Below are 17,767 nucleotides of genomic sequence, written 5' to 3' on the forward strand. Positions count from 1 at the left end.
GTGCGTGCCGGGAAGGCGGCGGGGCGGCCGCGCCGCGCGCGCCATGCTGACCTCGCGGACCTTCCTGAAGCGCACGCGGGCGGGCGCGGTGGTGAAGGTGGTGCGCGAGCACTACCTGCGCGAGGACATCCCCTGCGGCGCCGCCGCCTGCCGCCTCTGCCCCCCGCGCCCCGCCGGCACCGGCCGCGGCCTCGAGGCGCAGCCCAGCGGCGCCGCCAGCAGCCTCTGCCCCGGGCCGCACTACCTCCTGCCCGACACCAACCTCCTCCTGCACCAGGTGAGCGGCCCCCGCAGGCGTGCTGCGGGAGGGGGCGGGCGCCGGCGGCCGCCTCGGCCGAGCCGCGGAGGAGGGCGGGCCCGGGCGCCGCGGAGGAGGAGGAGGAGGAGGGAGGGCCCGCCGCCTCCCTCTGGGCCCGGCCGGGTCCCCCGCGGGGCCTGCAGCCCTGCGCCGGCCGCGACTAAACCCGCGCGGGGGTGGCTGTGCCCGCGCCCTTCCGAGCGGGGCGCGGGCGTCGCTGCTGGCCGGGCGCGTTCGGCAGCGCTCTCTCGGGCCCGCGCCTCCCCGGCGTTACCCGTGCCTGCGTGATGCCGGCCTGCGGAGCCCGTTCGTTCCCTGCCAGCTGCCGAGGTAGGCCTTCCGCATCGCCGAGGCCGGCCCGGTTTCAGACTACGCTCCCGTTTTACGTTTCGCTGCCCGAACGGTGGGAATAAAGGACGGCATTTCTTCGTTGAGCCGTTGCGGTCTGATACGGGTATGGAAAGGCAGGCAAGGAGAGCGAATAGACTCTGAAGCAGCAGCCGGCATCTTCAGGTGGTCGCTGAATTTTCCTGTCAACCTGAATTTTCCTAAATACCGATCCTCTTTGTCAGAGGCTGTCGTAGGCCTAGGTTCTCTATACCGTGATGTTGAGTTCAGGTAACGAATAGAGGCTGCAAAATCGTCCCCGTAGAACTCCGGAAGCATGGGGTGAACGTTGCAGCCCTTTGCTGATTGTGCAAAGGCTTGACTCTGGGGAGTGCAGACAGTAGAATTCCGGGCTGAGAGGCAGTGAATTCCCAAGCTCGATGTTTGACTCTTTTTTTTTTTTTGTTTTTTTTGATTGCTTTTGAATACATCTGTAGAAAGTAGAATAGCCCCGTGCAGACATGGGAGACTGGAAGTAATTAATGAATCCTAACATGAATTACTCAGGAGGGGGCACAACACTCATGTGTTTCAGCAGTTACCCATCCCGAAAGGTGTAAGTAAGGATTTTCTTCCCACAACAGCAAGTCAAGGGATGTTTTCAGCCTGTTACCCATGGACTTCTTGGTGTCTGTTGGCAAAGTTTGTATATACATACTATAGAGCACTCTGAGGATGTGCCAGGGTATGCTGCCATGAACTGGAGCAGCAGGGATTAGGAAATCTTGGTAGCAGTAGGAAAAGGTTTTACCTAGCAACTGGAACAGGATTGCAACAGTAAGGCTTGGCCTGGTAATTCAGCTTGTGCCTAGAATTAATAGTGGATTTCTTGCCCTATGAACATGGCTCTGAATCTTTTAGGTCATCCAAACATCAGATGCAGAGAAGCTTGGTCTGGCATTGCTTTTAATTCTTTTAGCCATGCTCTCTAAAGCCTTACTGATGTCTCTTTTTGGAGGTGGGTTTGCACAGTTCCTTGCCACAAGCTTAGGAAACTAAGCTCACCTTTTTTACCTGACAGGTGCATGGGGTTTTGGTGTACATTTGTCTCTCCTGCACACCACAGCTGTCAGGAGTTGGCAAAGAAAAGTGCTGAAAATTTTTTAACAAATTTCCTCAAAAAAAAGGATCTTTGAAAAGGTGAAGAGCAGCTAACAGAATTCCAGTTGATTTGAATCGGCTGAAATTAAAATTGCAGTGCAACAGTGGGATTGGTTTTAGAGAACTTAAACCTACATGTGCACAGGCATGTCCGTGTTAGCTGTGTAACAGTGGTCAGGTATTACTTCATGGTTTGCATTGCTCACAAAGACATGTGGCAGACAGCCTTTAAATTATGTTGGATTACTGTCAGATTGGGCATAGAAGTATTTTGTTTACAAAGATTATAATTTACAAGAACCCATCTTATGTAAATAAATTTTCTAGTGTACTCCTGGCCTTAAATTTGGTTGGAGTCCTGCATACTTTGGGGCTGGATTTGGTGGCAGTCAGAATAAGTCCTTATCTTCACTCCAGCAAAATTCAGGTCACAGAGAGGCTGGAAAATCCTATTTGAACTTTTTGCCCACAAGCAGGAGGAAGCAGCTTAATATACTGGTCAGTTTCCCAATGGTGAGAGAAAAAGGCAGAAGTAGTGCAGCTCATTATTCATGTTAGCTTTTTACGTATTAATCAAACAAATATTTCAAGTCCTGTTGTTGGATAGAATTAAACAACAGTTTTGATTCACTTCCATTTTGTTCTTCAGATTGATATACTTGAAGATCCTGTTATTAAGAATGTCATTGTGCTACAGACGGTCTTACAAGAAGTCAGGAATCGGAGTGCACCAGTATACAAGCGAATTAGGGATGTGATTCAAAACCCTGAAAAACATTTCTATTCTTTCACCAATGAACATCATAGGTAAGGTGTGGAACATGGTATAACAAAGTGGTGTTGTTTAACCCCAGCCAGCAACTAAGCACTACACAGCCGCTCACTTACTCCCCCCCACCCAGTGGGATAGGGGACAGAATCGGGAAAAGAAGTAAAACTCATGGGTTGAGATAAGAACAGTTTAATAGAGCAGAAAAGAAGAAACTAATAGTGATAATGATAACACTAATAAAATGACAATAGTAATAATGAAAGGATTGGAATATACAAGTGATGCACAATGCAATTGTTCCCCACCCACTGACTGACGCCTACTTAGTCCCTGAGCAGCGATCCCCCACAACTCCCCCCAGTTTATAGACTGGACATGACATCACATGGTATGGAATACCCCTGTGGCCACTTTGGGTCAGCTGCCCTGGCTGTGTCCCCTCCCAACTTCTTGTGTCCCTCCAGCCTTCTTGTTGGCAGGGCATGAGAAGCTGAAAAATCCTTGACTTTAGGCTAAACATTACTTAGCAACAACTGAGAACATCAGTGTTATCAATATTCTTCTCATACCAAACTCAGAAGCATAGCACTGTACCAGCTACTAGGAAGACAATTAACTCTATGCCAGCTGAAACCAGGACACAAAGTTGTACTGATGTCCAGTAAAAGTAGTGGGGAAACAGAACTGGAACATGTGAACTAGGTAAAAAAAAAAAAAAAAAACATTGGAGTGCATAGAACTGTATACTTCTAAGGAATCCTATTGGATTCCTATTGCATGTTCCAGGAGCTTTTCTGGTTTATAATTAGTATAAGCATAGATATATTATGAAAAGGTGATTAGAATATTGAGTAAAGTTTACAGACAAGACTGTTAACTTGAGCAATGGAAAAATGCCATTTTAGTGTCCCTTTTAAACATACTCCCAGTGCTTTATTAATATTGCCAGGACAGTCTGTAGCAAAATTCAGAAACCTGTTAGTCAGTTAGTGACAGAAAGCTTTAAGAAATGAAGATGCAATTAATTTGCCTTTATTTGTGCTCACAAGTAGTTTCCAATACTGCAGTATTGTAGTTCTAGGTGTTTTGAATCCATAGTTCTAGCATCTTGAATGCAGTCCTCTTCAATCGGCAGTGAGAAGGTTGTATTAGAAATTAACACTTCCTTCCTCTTTTTCTTTACCCTTCTGTCTCCTCAGCCTTCAGTGGCCTGTAGAGTGTCACACATACTATAAAAATGGTACAGCAGTAATTCTTTTGGCCTCACAGTCTTGATCTTGTTTGTCTGAAAAATTTTTGTAAGTATGGATAGATGTTGGGATTTGTTTTGTTCCACCCTCCCCCTTTTTTTTTGTTTTTAATTTATTTAGAGAAACATACATACAGCAAGAGCAAGGAGAATCTTCTAATGACCGCAATGACAGAGCCATTCGGGTAGCAGTAAAATGGTACAGTGAACACTTGAAGAAAATAGAGGATGAGGAGAAGATTCAAGTTATCTTTTTAACAAATGACAGAACTAATAAAGAGAAAGCTCTAGAGGAAGGGATAACTGCTTATACGTGTAAGTGAAGTGGCACGTACGTTTAATTTATTGCTCAGATAAACAATCTCAGCAGTCTTTTCATACCTAAATCCAGTGCATCTCTTGCATAAATATTTATGTGTGTGCTTTTGTAGGTGAGGAGTATATAAAAAGCTTGATAGCTAATCCTGATCTTGTAGATCGTCTTGCTTGTGTATCTGATGAAGGGGTATGTTTTTATTTTCTTTTTATAAAATAATCTAATCACAAATGGTTTGCAGTATATTTTTGGACACCATATGTCAGGCTATAAGAGTCAGTTTAGAATATGAGGACTCTGGACTTCGTTACCATTTTGCCGATACAACTTTTTGACAACTGAGAAGAAAAAAGGAAATATTGCAGCTGGTTTTACTGCTGCTTATATGCATATTAGTAGGTATCTAGTTATTCGTAAAAAGCCAGTTGCTTTAGATAACTGATGTGAAGATGAGAATAATAAGTTGCTTAAAGATAGTGTATAAATATTAGAAATAATGGAAACAAAATGAAAACTACAAAAGTGTGTATTGCAAACCATTTAGATCTTTGTTTTGTGTCTACTGTTTAAAAGTTTATGTTTAAACTTATTACTGATTACAAGTGTTTTATATCAAAAGCTCTGATTTTTGTGGTCAGTGTTTATCAGAATCAAGGCTTAGATTTTCAGATAAGACTGATATAGCTGAAAACTAACACCACCAAAAAATGGGAAGGTTAATTTCATCAGAGTTAGTTCTAACAGAATGGAATGGGACATGCAAGAGTGGGAAGAAAGTGGAGGGCTCAGCTGATCTTTTCAGCAGTTAGCTGTAGTTCGTTCATTCAGCTGTAATTAATTGTCTGACTGCTCCAAAGTTTAGTCACAGTAATGTGTTTTCATGTTTCGTGTAGCTTACAGTATATGCTTTCACTGTGTGCCATACTCTTTACTATGCAGTACTATGCTAATATTTTCTTCACTAAGTGTATGTTCAGTCAGTATGTCCAAATCAACATAAAAGTGTATGTCACTTGTGCAGTGTCTTTTTAAGTAACTGCAGGCAAACAGAAAAGGAGGAGTTCCTAGAATTGCCATGTTTCTATGTTCTTTATGCTTTTTGTGCTTCATTAGAAAAATTGCTGCTTAATAGTTTTTCATTATTATGCATACTCATACCTACACATAGTTAGGATTGTGGAGTTTGTTAGCTTGAATGTCATGTTCCTGAGCTCAGTTTTGGAATAATGAATACAGAAGTCTGAACATTTGATCCCTTTTTTTTCTTTTTCTTTTTCTTTTTTTTTTTTTGTAATAGAAAGAAATAGAAAGTGGAAAAATAATTTTCCCAGAACATATTCCTCTTAGCAAATTGCAGCAAGGAATAAAATCTGGTGTTTACCTTCAAGGAACTTACAGGGCAAGCAGAGATAATTATCTTGAAGCTACTGTTTGGGTTCATGGAGATGCTGAAGAAAACAAAGAGGTAAGTTTTTCATTTTTGTCTTCATGCTGTGAACTTTAACTAACCTCAGTAATGACTTAAAGTGTAATTCTTTCATGGTGACATATGTTAAAATGGAGCATTATAGTAATTTTTCCTCTCCTGTGTTTCTCTTGACTTTTTTCTTTGTTTTCATTTGTTTGTTTATATAGATACAGACTACTGAAATGTTGACTATGCTCTTTTTGAAAAAAGAATGTGTTTAAAATTATACTTTGTGTTTTGATAAAGTATTTGATAAAATGAGGCTGAATCCTAGTTGTTAATAGTTTTTCAGTTGACTAAAATATAGCCCCCTTTTTTTTTTTAATTAGTTTGAAGTATAAGGTGAAAGACAGAGAAACAAGTTTGTAGGAGGATTTTCAGAAAAACTGTGGTGAGCCCTTCTGGGGCTCTCTTACTCTATTTCCCGTGGTATTTTCAAGCCGGTGCTGAGTTGATGGGCTGTTCCCCTCCGAGCAGTTAACCCACCTGTCTGCCTACTGTATTCTCTGTTGGCACAGTTGTACAGACACTGTTTCCAAGCAGCAGCAGTTGCCTCCTCCCTCCCTATTTGTGGTGGCTGGAGGTGCTTCTCTGGCTCTCTGTTTCTTTTATTCCTATTTCCTGGTAGTATGAGGAGTCCCCTAGCCTGCAAAAATAGACAGATTGTCTGATTTTTAAAAAAAAAAAAAGTCGGGGGAAAACAAAATTTTTTTTTTTATAGAGGCAATTGGAATCCTGAAATATCATCAGTACTGAAAAAAACCTAGGCAGAGGAAAAAATGTATCGCAGACGTGCCTTAAAATGTTTTAGAGTGCAGAGCCTGTTATGCATATATACTCTTCTGTTATACTGCTTTGATCTGGGTCTTCTGGTGCTATCATCATGAATATTTGTATTTTCATTTTGTTTTCTAAAAAATCCAGATAATTATACAGGGACTGAAACATTTAAACCGAGCAGTTCATGAAGATATTGTAGCTGTGGAGCTGTTGGCAAAAGATGAATGGGTGGCACCGTCCTCAGTGATCTTGCAAGATGATGGCCAGAATGAAGATGACATTGAAAATGAAGAGGAGAAAGAAAACATTGTATGATATAAATAATTTTTTACTTAACTCTTATGTTGAGAGTGATGAAATCTGCAGTACTCTGACAGTTAGGCTTGAGGTTTATACATCTTTTTTATACTGACTCCTAAAAGCTATTGTGAATTCAGAAATTATAAAACTTAATTGTAGTCCTACAGTTGCATTAAATACATGATTATGTATAAAATGGATACTTAAACCCAATCGGAAATTCCCACGTTAGTTCGTTAAACTTAATAAATCCAAAAGTTACTGAGTATTCGGGTAATAATGCAAAGCTATCTACTGATGTGCAGATTAGGATTTGCTAGAATAGGAGCAGGTGTTGTATCATGATGACAGTCAGCTTTTATAGGCAATGCATACATTTGGAACGAGTTGTAAAATATTCTTTAGCTTGCCGTAAGTCCGCTTAATGTGCGTGCAGTGCTCACGCATGTCCACCCTGTCCAACAAATATTTTAATTGCTTTAGAAACATGATCTTCCCACTAAATTCCATGGGAATCTTTTTTAATTATTGTGTTCAGAATTACTGCAGAATTTTCAAGCAATGTAAAAGACTCTGGAAAATTACAATAATAGGTTGGAAAAGAAAAGGGACATAGTTGTGTAGTAAGCAGAGACAGTGGAAAAAAGATAGCATTTCTTCAGAGCCATCTTCTGCTGTTTTTGTTTTTCGGGAACAATGTCCATTTAAAAAAAAAAAAGCCAACAAAGTAGTCATGTCACATACTAAAAATATTAAGTGTCATGCAAAGCACAGGGAGGCATAGTTCTGCTTATGAAGTCATAATAGAATTTATGGCATTATAGTGACACTTAAGTTGATAAACCACCAAGGTTTGAGATATGTGCTGCAGTCAGGCATGTTACCGTGAGGTCAGACAGTTTTGTTTTTAACCCCCATGTTTTCTACCAGCTGAAGACTTCTGTTAACAAGGACATGCTGAGACCTACAGGAAAAGTAGTGGGCATTATAAAACGAAACTGGCGACCGTTCTGTGGCATGCTTTCCAAATCACAGATCAAAGAGGTAGGGAAATAATCAAGTTATTGTAAGTGCAGATTTTTTTTTTTTTTCTTTAGTTAGAAATTATTTGTTCCTTTTTTTGGATGTTAATAGGCACGGCGCCATTTGTTTACACCAGCTGATCGCAGAATTCCTCGCATTCGAATAGAAACAAGACAAGCAGATACATTGGAAGGACAAAGAATAATTGTTGCCATTGACGGTTGGCCCAGGAATTCCAGGTATCCTAATGTAAGTTTAAGTGTTTTCTTCTGAACTTTTATCTATCTGATTTTTATGTGTTTATTAGCTAAGATGTTTATTATTATCTGTAATGCTGACTAACTTCAAAAGTGTTGATGTGAATTTTAAGTTCCTTGAGTGCCGTTCTTTGATGGTGCAAATTAAGGAAGTCTCTAAATGATTTAGTTTACTCTTATCACCAAAAAACCAGGTATGGGTTATCATACTTAAAAACTTGGTCCTTAGGTTCTGCAGTGAACATACATGTGCTAATTAAGGTGCTTTATTTAGACTAGGGACCGCCTTTTTTAGTCTGGGTTCCTAGAAATGTGAACCTTTCGCTGTGCCTTTGCATCCCCACACTGATCACTATCCTGGCAAGTATTTTTAAACACATTGGCCAGATTCAGTCAAACTGCCAGTCGGGCAGAGTTACAGGTAATTAAGTTCTTAAAAGTTCTTTGTAAATATAGAGGAGGATGTAAGAGAAATTGAGGACACTTGTTTAAATTTGTGTTGAACATCACGTTTTGAGGAGGCTTCCGTTGACTTGTGTAGGAATGCATAGCTTGTAATGAACGAGAGCACAGCTGTCTCATGCATGTTTAGAGAAATGAAGGAAACTTGGAAAATACATGGAAGGAGTGTTAAAGACACCATAACTGCAGAGGGTGACATGCATGGGGAAGGAAGTAGATTTAATGTATTAGGGAGTGGGATGTGTGGCACAACACAAACTCATAGAGAAATTAGACCTTATTAGTTTTACTGCTTATACAGAAATGTTTTTTCTTTTTTGCAAAACTGAATTGCCACGTTTACAATTTTTGTGGTCTTAAATGTGGAGAATTTAGTGCCATTCTAGGAAAAGAGGGGGAAGTACAAAGTTCAGACTTACTGAATCAATTAAATGGTTGAAATTAAATTTCTCTCTTAAAGATGAGAAAGTTAACTGATGAAGGAAAGATTACTCCTTCTGTGTAGTTTAATATACTAATAACTTCTGAGATAGTGGTCTCATACCTATTTTTGAGCAAACAATATTGCCTGATGTGCATGTGTGTATGTGTATGTATATATTTGTATGTATGTATATTGTTTCTCAGGGTCATTTTGTAAAAAACTTGGGAAGTGCTGGAGATAAAGAGACCGAGACAGAAGTTCTTCTGCTTGAACATGATGTCCCTCATCAGCCCTTTTCCCAGGGTGTCCTTAGTTTCCTACCAAAAATGCCGTGGAGCATTACAGAACAGGTAATAACTTTTAAATTATTGTAATAATTACTGTGCCTTCTCCTTCAGATCAAACTGTGACATTCTTGGATATCCCAGTGCACCAAAAATAGAGGAGAAATGTTGTCCAAAACCAGCCAGATTTCCTATGGAAACAAGGCCTCTGCAAGTTTTTGGATTTTGGCTAAAACTGTGTTTGTTAGTGATAGATATTTTAAGATAAAAAACATATTACGGATTTCATTAAAAAATAAAAATATAAAAGAAGGTTTTTTTGCAAAGGAGAGAGACTACAGTTCAAATAATTGTAAGATCATCCCTAAGAGTTTTTTATCTTCCTAATAGCTTTGTAACCAAATGTGGCAGCCAGTGTCATCCCTAAAATCATCTGAGGAGAGGAGACTTTAATATATCCTGCTATAATCCAGTAAAGTAATTAGAGAAAGAGAAATTGATGTTTGCAGAATTGCTCATTTTAAACGCTGTTAGTGAATTCCAGGTTCCCCCCCAGTAGCATAAAGATGGGAAATAGTCGGTTTAGAATGTATGGAAAAATGTCATCAGGGAACAATTTGAACATGATACGGGGTTTTTTGTGTGTTTTCTGTATTTTAATTTCTTTGAGGTGGGCTACTTTTATAATAATTTATTACCTGCTCCCATTTCTTTTGAATGTGGAAACTGAAGGAGGGATCTTTGTGTAAATTAGCTGTCAAAGTCAGTTGTCTGGTCGAAGATACCTATCTGAGATCTTTTTGCAGCAATCATGCAAAGGTAGATACTTCCAAAGTGTGCAGTTCTTTCAACTGTCTAGACATCTAAGCCTTAGAAAGCTGAAGTTGGTTGAGAACAGTCATATCCTAAACAATTTGTCCAGCTGGACATCAGTCATAATTTCACTTAAAAAAGACTTGATTCCTGGTCCTGCTAATTCTGAGATCATGAAAAGATTGTGGTTTTGCTCTGTTTCTCTTCCTGTTTGCTGTAAAACAGAAAAATTCTCAATACTTCATCATCATCTTAGTTTTTCTGTTACTGTAGTTTCCGCATATCTGTTTTGATCTTATAAATAAATATTACTGTAAATCTTGTCCTAAAACAAAACAAAAAAGCGCTCTGAAAATATTTGGTTGCTTTGGAAAATGTTATGCGAAGTGCCTTTTCTCAAATGATCATTTTTATTTTGATATGGAAGATGTTCTTGAAAACTTTTTTTTTTTTTTTTTTTTTTTTTCCCCCCGCCCCAGGATATGAAATACAGGGAGGACTTAAGGCATCTGTATGTTTGTAGTGTTGATCCTCCTGGCTGTACAGATATTGATGATGCATTACATTGTAGAGAAGTAGAAAATGGAAATATAGAGGTATTGTTTCCTTTTTTTTTTTTTTAATGAAGCCAGTTATTTATTTATTTACTACTTCCTTTATTTTACAAACAGTGCAGTAGTGGTAATAGTAAATGACATGAGCAAAGCTCTAGATCTGTTGTAAAAGAAATTAGTGGTGTTCACACAACTGCGAGATGGTAATAAAGAAACAGAGTTGATTTGCATTACATCAGTGTCAGAAGTGGGAATTTAATGTTTTCTAAATTCACCCTGCTTTCTGCTCATTTGGCATGGGAAATTAACATATAATTTATTTACTGCTTTAGCTAAGTATAAACATGGCTATCTACAGCTAGATAAGGAACTTCCAGTAGAAAAAGCAAAGCTACTTCTGTAATGCCTAAGGAATGATTATTTTATTTAAAAAAAGAAAAAGCATAAAAAAGCTACAGGCTTAACACCAGTTCTCTACCCCCTTTATCTGATTTAGTCAGGTTTTCTTTGTTATAAATTAATTTGTAATTGTAATAGCAGAGTGTGCCAAAATGGAAGGTCTAGCAAACAGAAAAACAATAACAAATTTGCAGTGAACCTTGAAGAAAATGAAAGAGGTTATTTGAGGCCCCAGGCAAGAAGAGTTGCATTGGTAATGAATCTAACTTTCCACTAAATGTCTGCATGCCCTTATTTTGCATAATTGCTGCAACTCTTCATTTTTTTTTTTAATATCAGTAAGATAGGTTTTAACTATTTCTATTACTAAATATAGGAGCTGCTGAAGGGAACTGGGAATGGGTAAATTGGGTTGTAAATAAAAACTTGAGAAAGTTTCTTTCATGTTGAGAACTATTTCTCTTTTGTAAGATGCGTAATGTGATGCTTGTTTTTTAGGTTGGTGTACATATCGCAGATGTCAGTCATTTTATTCGCCCAGGAAATGCTTTGGATGAGGAGTCGGCAAAAAGAGGAACAACAGTCTATCTGTGTGAAAAAGTAATTGTTTTCTATATAAAAAGCTTTTTATACAATTAAGTGGTTGGATTTTTCGTTGCTTTCCTCTTTCAATTCTCAGGAGTAGAGACATCTCTAAACTAAGATAAAAAAAAAAGTAGACTCCTTTGGGCTGCATTTAGTTTGCCTCAGACTATCAAAATGAAGGTGCTTTCTGTCATTCAGTCTGGACAGCAAGAGGGAGAATTTTTTCATTTTAAATCCATTATCTCTAGAATATCCCTTTTAACTCCTGTTTGAAGCATTAATAACATGTAGTTCTGAAACTGGACTACTGTTTTAATACCAAACTGAAGTTGCCAGTGGCCTGGTTTTGCCTTTTCCATTGTTTTTTCTGGAGATAGCTAAATCTCTATTGTTTCCTATGATTTGTATTCATTACAACTGTACACTTAGTCCTGTTTATTTTAACTTATTTCACACAGACCACAGTTTCTTTTCAGAAATAACTGTTACTGAAAAGCTGATAATTAAAATGGATCTTGGAGTGACTTTCCTCTGAAGTAGCTTACTTTTCTTTCAGAAATCCGAGCTTTCTTAGCAAAAAAATAATTGTTATTTCTAAGCTTTTAGTATATTAAAAATCAGGAAGTTAAAGTACATACTTTTAACTAATCATTATTTTTATTCTTTACTTTGCAGAGGATTGATATGGTTCCAGAGTTACTTAGTTCCAATTTATGCTCCCTGAGATCTAATGTGGACAGGTATATGTATATGGTCCATACTTTGATCAATGACAAGACACTCCGGGTGTTTATATGTGGATTTTAACAGATTTTCTCCCCTTCTCCCTGTCATAGGCTTGCATTTTCATGTATATGGGAGATGAACCATAAGGCTGAAATTCTAAAAACCAGATTTACAAAGAGTATTATTAATTCCAAGGTTAGTCACATATATATTATACTTCTGAAAAAAAGCTGGACACCTTTTTATAAAAACAATGATCAACAGACTTTATTATCATAAAGTTTTCTTCTGTTTACTGATTTATGTTTTCTTAGAATTAGAAAATCATGCTTAAATCCTAAAAATAAAGATGATGTTTGATTCTGCCCTGTTCTTTTAAATCTTTAAGGCTGCAATGTTTTTTGTGCAGTTACTTTGTTAGGATATTTCATTTTAAAGGTATAAATGTATTGATACGTATGTTGGACATGGTTAGTATGTACCAGCTAGTTGTCATTTTCAGTTAAATTCAGTGGACTCTGTAGATGTTTAATATATTTCTGAAAATTAGACTTCTAATGTATAAAATACATCTGTGCTCAGCATAAAAAACCACTGTAAATGCCTGGTATTTCTTAATATCTTGCATAGATCTGTCCTGTTTTGTCCATTGTTCTTTGAGAATGACATGCATTTAGGTGTTGAATGTAAAGTTTTGTATTATTGTGAACCAACTTTGGCAGCAAACTTCAGTTTCTGCAAGGCAGAATTATGTTTTTCTTTTCAGTAGTCAATTATGTGTCATGATATGTCTTTTTTTTTTTTTTTTTTTTTTAAACATCTTCAAGGCTTCTCTTACATACGCCGAAGCACAGATGAGAATTGATTCAACAACTATGAATGATGATATTACTACCAGCCTACGTGGACTAAACAAATTAGCAAAAATTCTGAAGAAGAAAAGAATTGATAATGGGTAAACTGTGCAGTGTCCCTGTTCCATTTTTTTCCCTTTTTTTTTTTTCCTGGCTATTTTTTGCTGTCAAACTGTATAATGGTCCTCTGTGTCCATTTTTCCAGTGAAGATCTTTTGAAAGAGAGTGTTTTGCCATTTCAATTTGCATAAAAATGCCTGTCTTCATTTCCCCAAAAGTACAAACTTGGGATGTTAACTTTTTCTTCACAAGATCAATCAATATGGATTTCTTACAGTCATTATAAAAACACAACCAGAGGAGTAGCATTTGAAATTTTAGGAGCACTCTTTATGTGTGTCAGTATCATAATTTCTGCAAATTTGAACATTGATTTCACAATTTTAGTTTTAATTTCTGCTAATTTTAAGTTACAGTTTCATGATAAACCCAGATGCTGTGTACAGAGTTGCAACTCAGGTGCTATGTCTTCTTTACTATAGTTCGTTAATACCACTTACTGTCTTCTAGAGCCTTGACACTTTCCTCACCAGAAGTTCGTTTCCACATGGACAGTGAAACTCATGATCCTATCGATCTGCAGGCTAAGGAGCTCAAGTATGCCTTTTCTTTTCCTCAGTTAATTCGGGGCAGGGATGGAATTAAAGGCATGTTTTAAGTAGCAACATTTACTTAATAGTATACGAAGTTCCTATAATAGTGCAGGACAGTCATAGAATCATAGAATGATTTGTGTTGGAAGGGAGCTTTAAAGGTCATCTAGTCCAAAGCCGCCTGCCATGGACAGGGACATCTTTCACTAGACCAGGTTGCTCAAAGCCCTGTCCAACCTTGAACACTTCCAATGATGGGGTGTCTGCAACTTCTCTGGGCAAGCTGATCCTAGAAAAGAGAATTCCTCTGTATTTTACTGTGCTATTTATGAAGCAAGTTTTGAACTGTATGCTTCATATATGAACTTAAGTCTTTATTGCTGATTTAATGGAGCACTAAGGTTCAAACTTTCTCTATCCCACTGGCTTCTCTGTGATGCTCTCCTTTTGGTATTAACAAAGGAGAGAAAGTAGAACTTGGAGTTATGGATTACTGAAACACAGATTAAGAACAACAGAGCAGTTATTGCACATGTGCAGAGCGATAGAGACAATCTTACTGAGTTCTAGGAATGGAGCTACTGATTTAATTTCTAAAGCTAGGTACTTGCTTTCTCTCACACTACTACTGAATTTCTGTGCTAAAATCTACACTTAGTTATGTATACTGTCACGGCATTACGGTGTGCAAACATGGTGCTTTCAAAGTTCATATGCATGATATTTGAACAGTACTCTTAGGAAGAAATCAAGAGGCTTATCTGTTGGTCTTTTTGGACATTTCAAAGAGCATTTTTCTTTAATTCGTTATTTTAGAATATTTTAGGCTTTTTTTTTAATATCTGACTCATTATTTGAAACTTAGTAAATAATTGTTATGTTTTTAGTCTTTGAAATGTTTGCCTAATTGTATAAATGTTCAAAGCCACTAGTTATTGTTATATAATATTATTAGGATAGTGGAGTGTTTCTTCATTAGGCACTCAAACCAAATATATAATTTAATGCTTTTCTAACAATTTTATTTTATGTTGATAGAGAAACAAATTCCATGGTTGAAGAGTTCATGTTGCTTGCCAATGTCTCTGTAGCACAAAAAATTTACGAAGAGTTCCCAGAGTTTGCTTTACTCAGGAAGCATCCTGCTCCTCCCCCATCAAATTATGACATCCTTGTGAAGGCAGCAAAGTCCAAGGCAAGTTTTTACCATGCTAATTAAGTCAATTAATTATAAAAAGTTGTGTTTTCTCTCTGGTTGGCCACTTACCCAAGAATAAGGGTTGGAAAGCAGTATTTTGACAGTGTGTCAGCTACACTTTGAAATTGCTGGTACCTGCAGCAAGATATCTCTACCTCTAGATGAAAGGAAGAATCTTGTGCTTTTTAAAAACTCTTTCATAGGCAAAGAAAGCAAATCACTCTAAGTCTTTTGTATTGTAACTCTTGTGTGCTGTAAATGTTTCTCCTCTCCAAGCCACGTGTGATTTTTGAGCCAGTTTTTGGCTTCGGATCACATACATCATTCATGTATTTAAAAATTGGCCAATCACATCAAATAACATGTCTCAAAGTCAGGAAGTAAGAAAGTGTGTTCATGTGTGTTCATAGTTTCCATCCTCTCCTCAGATCAGTTAGAGGTTAATTTAGCCTGAAACAAGTCTGATTGAATTAACAAGTCTGAACTGAAAAATGATTTTTCCAGTTTCAGGACCTTTTATTTAAAGGTTGTGGGCCCCCTTGGAGCTAAATTTTTAAAGTTAACTTTTAGACATTGTGATGTGCACTCATATTTCCTTTCCCTTCAACTCTTCCCCTCCCCCCCTTTTTTTTTTCTATGGGCAAGACAGAAACTCCCAAATTCTGTCAGTGTAAGATTAACAGACAAGCCCAAACCCAACCCATTTCATTTTCCTCTGCTATAAAACTGGAATAATTATAATGATTTCATTTGTACTCTGAAAATTATTTTTAAAGTACCATTTTATTTGGAAAGCTAAATTCCTGTGCATAGACAAAAGTTCCTTTGGTAAACCAAAGTGACTTTTTACTACCCTGACAGAACCATCACAATTAGGCATTAATATGCTATGTTTTTGTTAAACTTTTGTAATAAATATGCAATTATTTTACCATAATACAGACATACTTTGATCTCTAGGTCATAGTTTCTTGTCAGTGGTGTACATGTACATGAAGGAAAGGACATGCTGATTCTTGTGAAGAAACTTAGTTGTGTGACTGTAAATTAAAAATGCATTCTTTATTTTCATGCTACCTGAATTTTTATCAGGGAACACTAGCAAACACGGAACAAACTTAATGTAATACAGTACTAGTTTTACAAATCACTTTTCCAAGTATAAGCTTTAATAGTTTTGTGGAGGAAATAGAAGAGGGTTGATTACTGCTTACATTGTGCTTGGATGAGAATCTTTGTGTAGCATAAATACTTTGTTTTTTTCCCCATTTCCCTTCTGATTTATTCAATAAAAGGATAGAAAAATGAAACCAAAGGAAATACAAAAAACTTTTTAATATTAGCATAAAGTGTTTCTTAGTTCTGAATGGATGTCTTTCCTAAATTCCTAGGCTACTGACTTAGTTGCTCATCATTTGCATAGAGCACTAGTAATAATGAGGGATGGATCTGTGCATGGGTGGATTTTTTTTTTTTTTTTTTGGGGGGGGGGGGGTGATAGTGGCATTCCATTAGGTTATTAGGTGTGATACCTCTGCCAGTTGCCAAGATCAATATGGATGTAGCTGTTACATTTCTGCTTATACTCTGTTAATATTTGCTAGTAATACCTGACTTTTTTTTTTTTTTTCCTCCTTCCAGAATTTAGAAATCAAGACAGATTCAGCAAAGGCTTTAGCTGAATCATTAGACAAAGCTGAATCTCCTGAGTTCCCCTATCTAAATACACTGTTGCGGATTTTGACCACTCGCTGCATGATGCAAGCAGTGTATTTCTGCTCTGGAATGGATAACGATTTTCATCACTATGGTTTAGCCTCACCTATTTATACCCACTTTACCTCACCCATTAGAAGGTACTTTTATTTTATAAAAGTTTCAGAGAACAAAAGAGTGGTGTGTTTGTGAAGAAATTCTATTTTAAACTGTGGTGTTGTCCATTTAAAACAAAATACTGTTTCTTTTCAGCTTTAGATTTCAATTGAGACAGCAGTGGCTTTACATGGTGATCCATCTTCATGTAAGCTGCGAGGTCCGCTGTCTGCGACTCCTAAGGTCTAATAAAATTTTTTAAAGACTCATAAGAGAAATGCATCCCTAATGCATCTCTCTGGCATAGAAATGCACTTCAGGATCACTTAGCATTGTATAACTCAACCAGAGAGTGGGGCAGAGTTTGGTCAGTCATTTTTCAGGTGGGAAATGTGTTTAAATTTTGAGGAGACTGTATTTTACATATAAAAACATTGCTAATTTGAAACTTGCTACTGTAGCTGTTGCACTGTAATGAAATTGCAAATGAGGGTGTTTTCTTCTTTTAACCAAGAAGTATCTAAGTTTTGAGGAGAATAATTGTCGGTATATTTTGCTCCTTAGAAACATTTCAAGTGAAACCTCTTACAGGTGGATTAAAATTCCTATGCATTTGTGTGGATAATTTGTGGAGCTTCTAGGAGTCCTAATAGTAAATTCTAGTTGCTGATGGATGTGTTAAAAAGCTCCTGGCTGAAGTTCTAATAAAAGTTATATACCGAGAAGTTCAAGTGTGATTATGGTTTGCAGATCAATGGCATTGAAATACCACTGTACACTAAGTTTGTCTAGTTCATGGGAAATGGAAGAGGGAGCAGCTTAAGCTGCCATGGTGAAACATCATTCTTTAGTCCAAAAATAAAACTTTGTTTCTTCTTTGTAAACATTCAGCAATACAGGCTCTGTTGGTAGAATATAGTAAAGAATTTCTCTTAGAAAACAGTACAGTTCATTCTGGCTCTGCAGAGTGTATCTTTGGTCAGCAAAGAGAGTGATCTTGAATTAATATATGGATTTATCAGCAGACCGTCATTATTACAAAGACTTTTTGA

General features: G+C 37.6%; 1 protein-coding gene across 1 annotated transcript in view; it reads left to right on the forward strand.

Moving 5' to 3' along the window:
• The window catches only part of DIS3 (DIS3 homolog, exosome endoribonuclease and 3'-5' exoribonuclease), a 23,204-nt gene continuing 5,437 nt past the window's right edge, over positions 1 to 17,767 (forward strand). Inside the window, exons 1-17 of the mRNA XM_030036424.2 lie at positions 1 to 277; positions 2,436 to 2,593; positions 3,929 to 4,122; positions 4,239 to 4,312; positions 5,421 to 5,588; positions 6,516 to 6,680; positions 7,602 to 7,715; positions 7,806 to 7,943; positions 9,041 to 9,187; positions 10,414 to 10,530; positions 11,386 to 11,487; positions 12,148 to 12,212; positions 12,309 to 12,393; positions 13,026 to 13,153; positions 13,623 to 13,709; positions 14,744 to 14,900; positions 16,545 to 16,759. Of these exons, the coding sequence (XP_029892284.1) occupies positions 44 to 277; positions 2,436 to 2,593; positions 3,929 to 4,122; positions 4,239 to 4,312; positions 5,421 to 5,588; positions 6,516 to 6,680; positions 7,602 to 7,715; positions 7,806 to 7,943; positions 9,041 to 9,187; positions 10,414 to 10,530; positions 11,386 to 11,487; positions 12,148 to 12,212; positions 12,309 to 12,393; positions 13,026 to 13,153; positions 13,623 to 13,709; positions 14,744 to 14,900; positions 16,545 to 16,759 (2,348 nt within the window). The 5' untranslated portion in view covers positions 1 to 43. The remainder of the gene's footprint in view (positions 278 to 2,435; positions 2,594 to 3,928; positions 4,123 to 4,238; positions 4,313 to 5,420; positions 5,589 to 6,515; positions 6,681 to 7,601; positions 7,716 to 7,805; positions 7,944 to 9,040; positions 9,188 to 10,413; positions 10,531 to 11,385; positions 11,488 to 12,147; positions 12,213 to 12,308; positions 12,394 to 13,025; positions 13,154 to 13,622; positions 13,710 to 14,743; positions 14,901 to 16,544; positions 16,760 to 17,767) is intronic.

The sequence above is a fragment of the Aquila chrysaetos genome, chromosome 14 (genome assembly GCF_900496995.4).
Source record: "Aquila chrysaetos chrysaetos chromosome 14, bAquChr1.4, whole genome shotgun sequence".
Lineage (NCBI taxonomy): Eukaryota > Metazoa > Chordata > Aves > Accipitriformes > Accipitridae > Aquila > Aquila chrysaetos.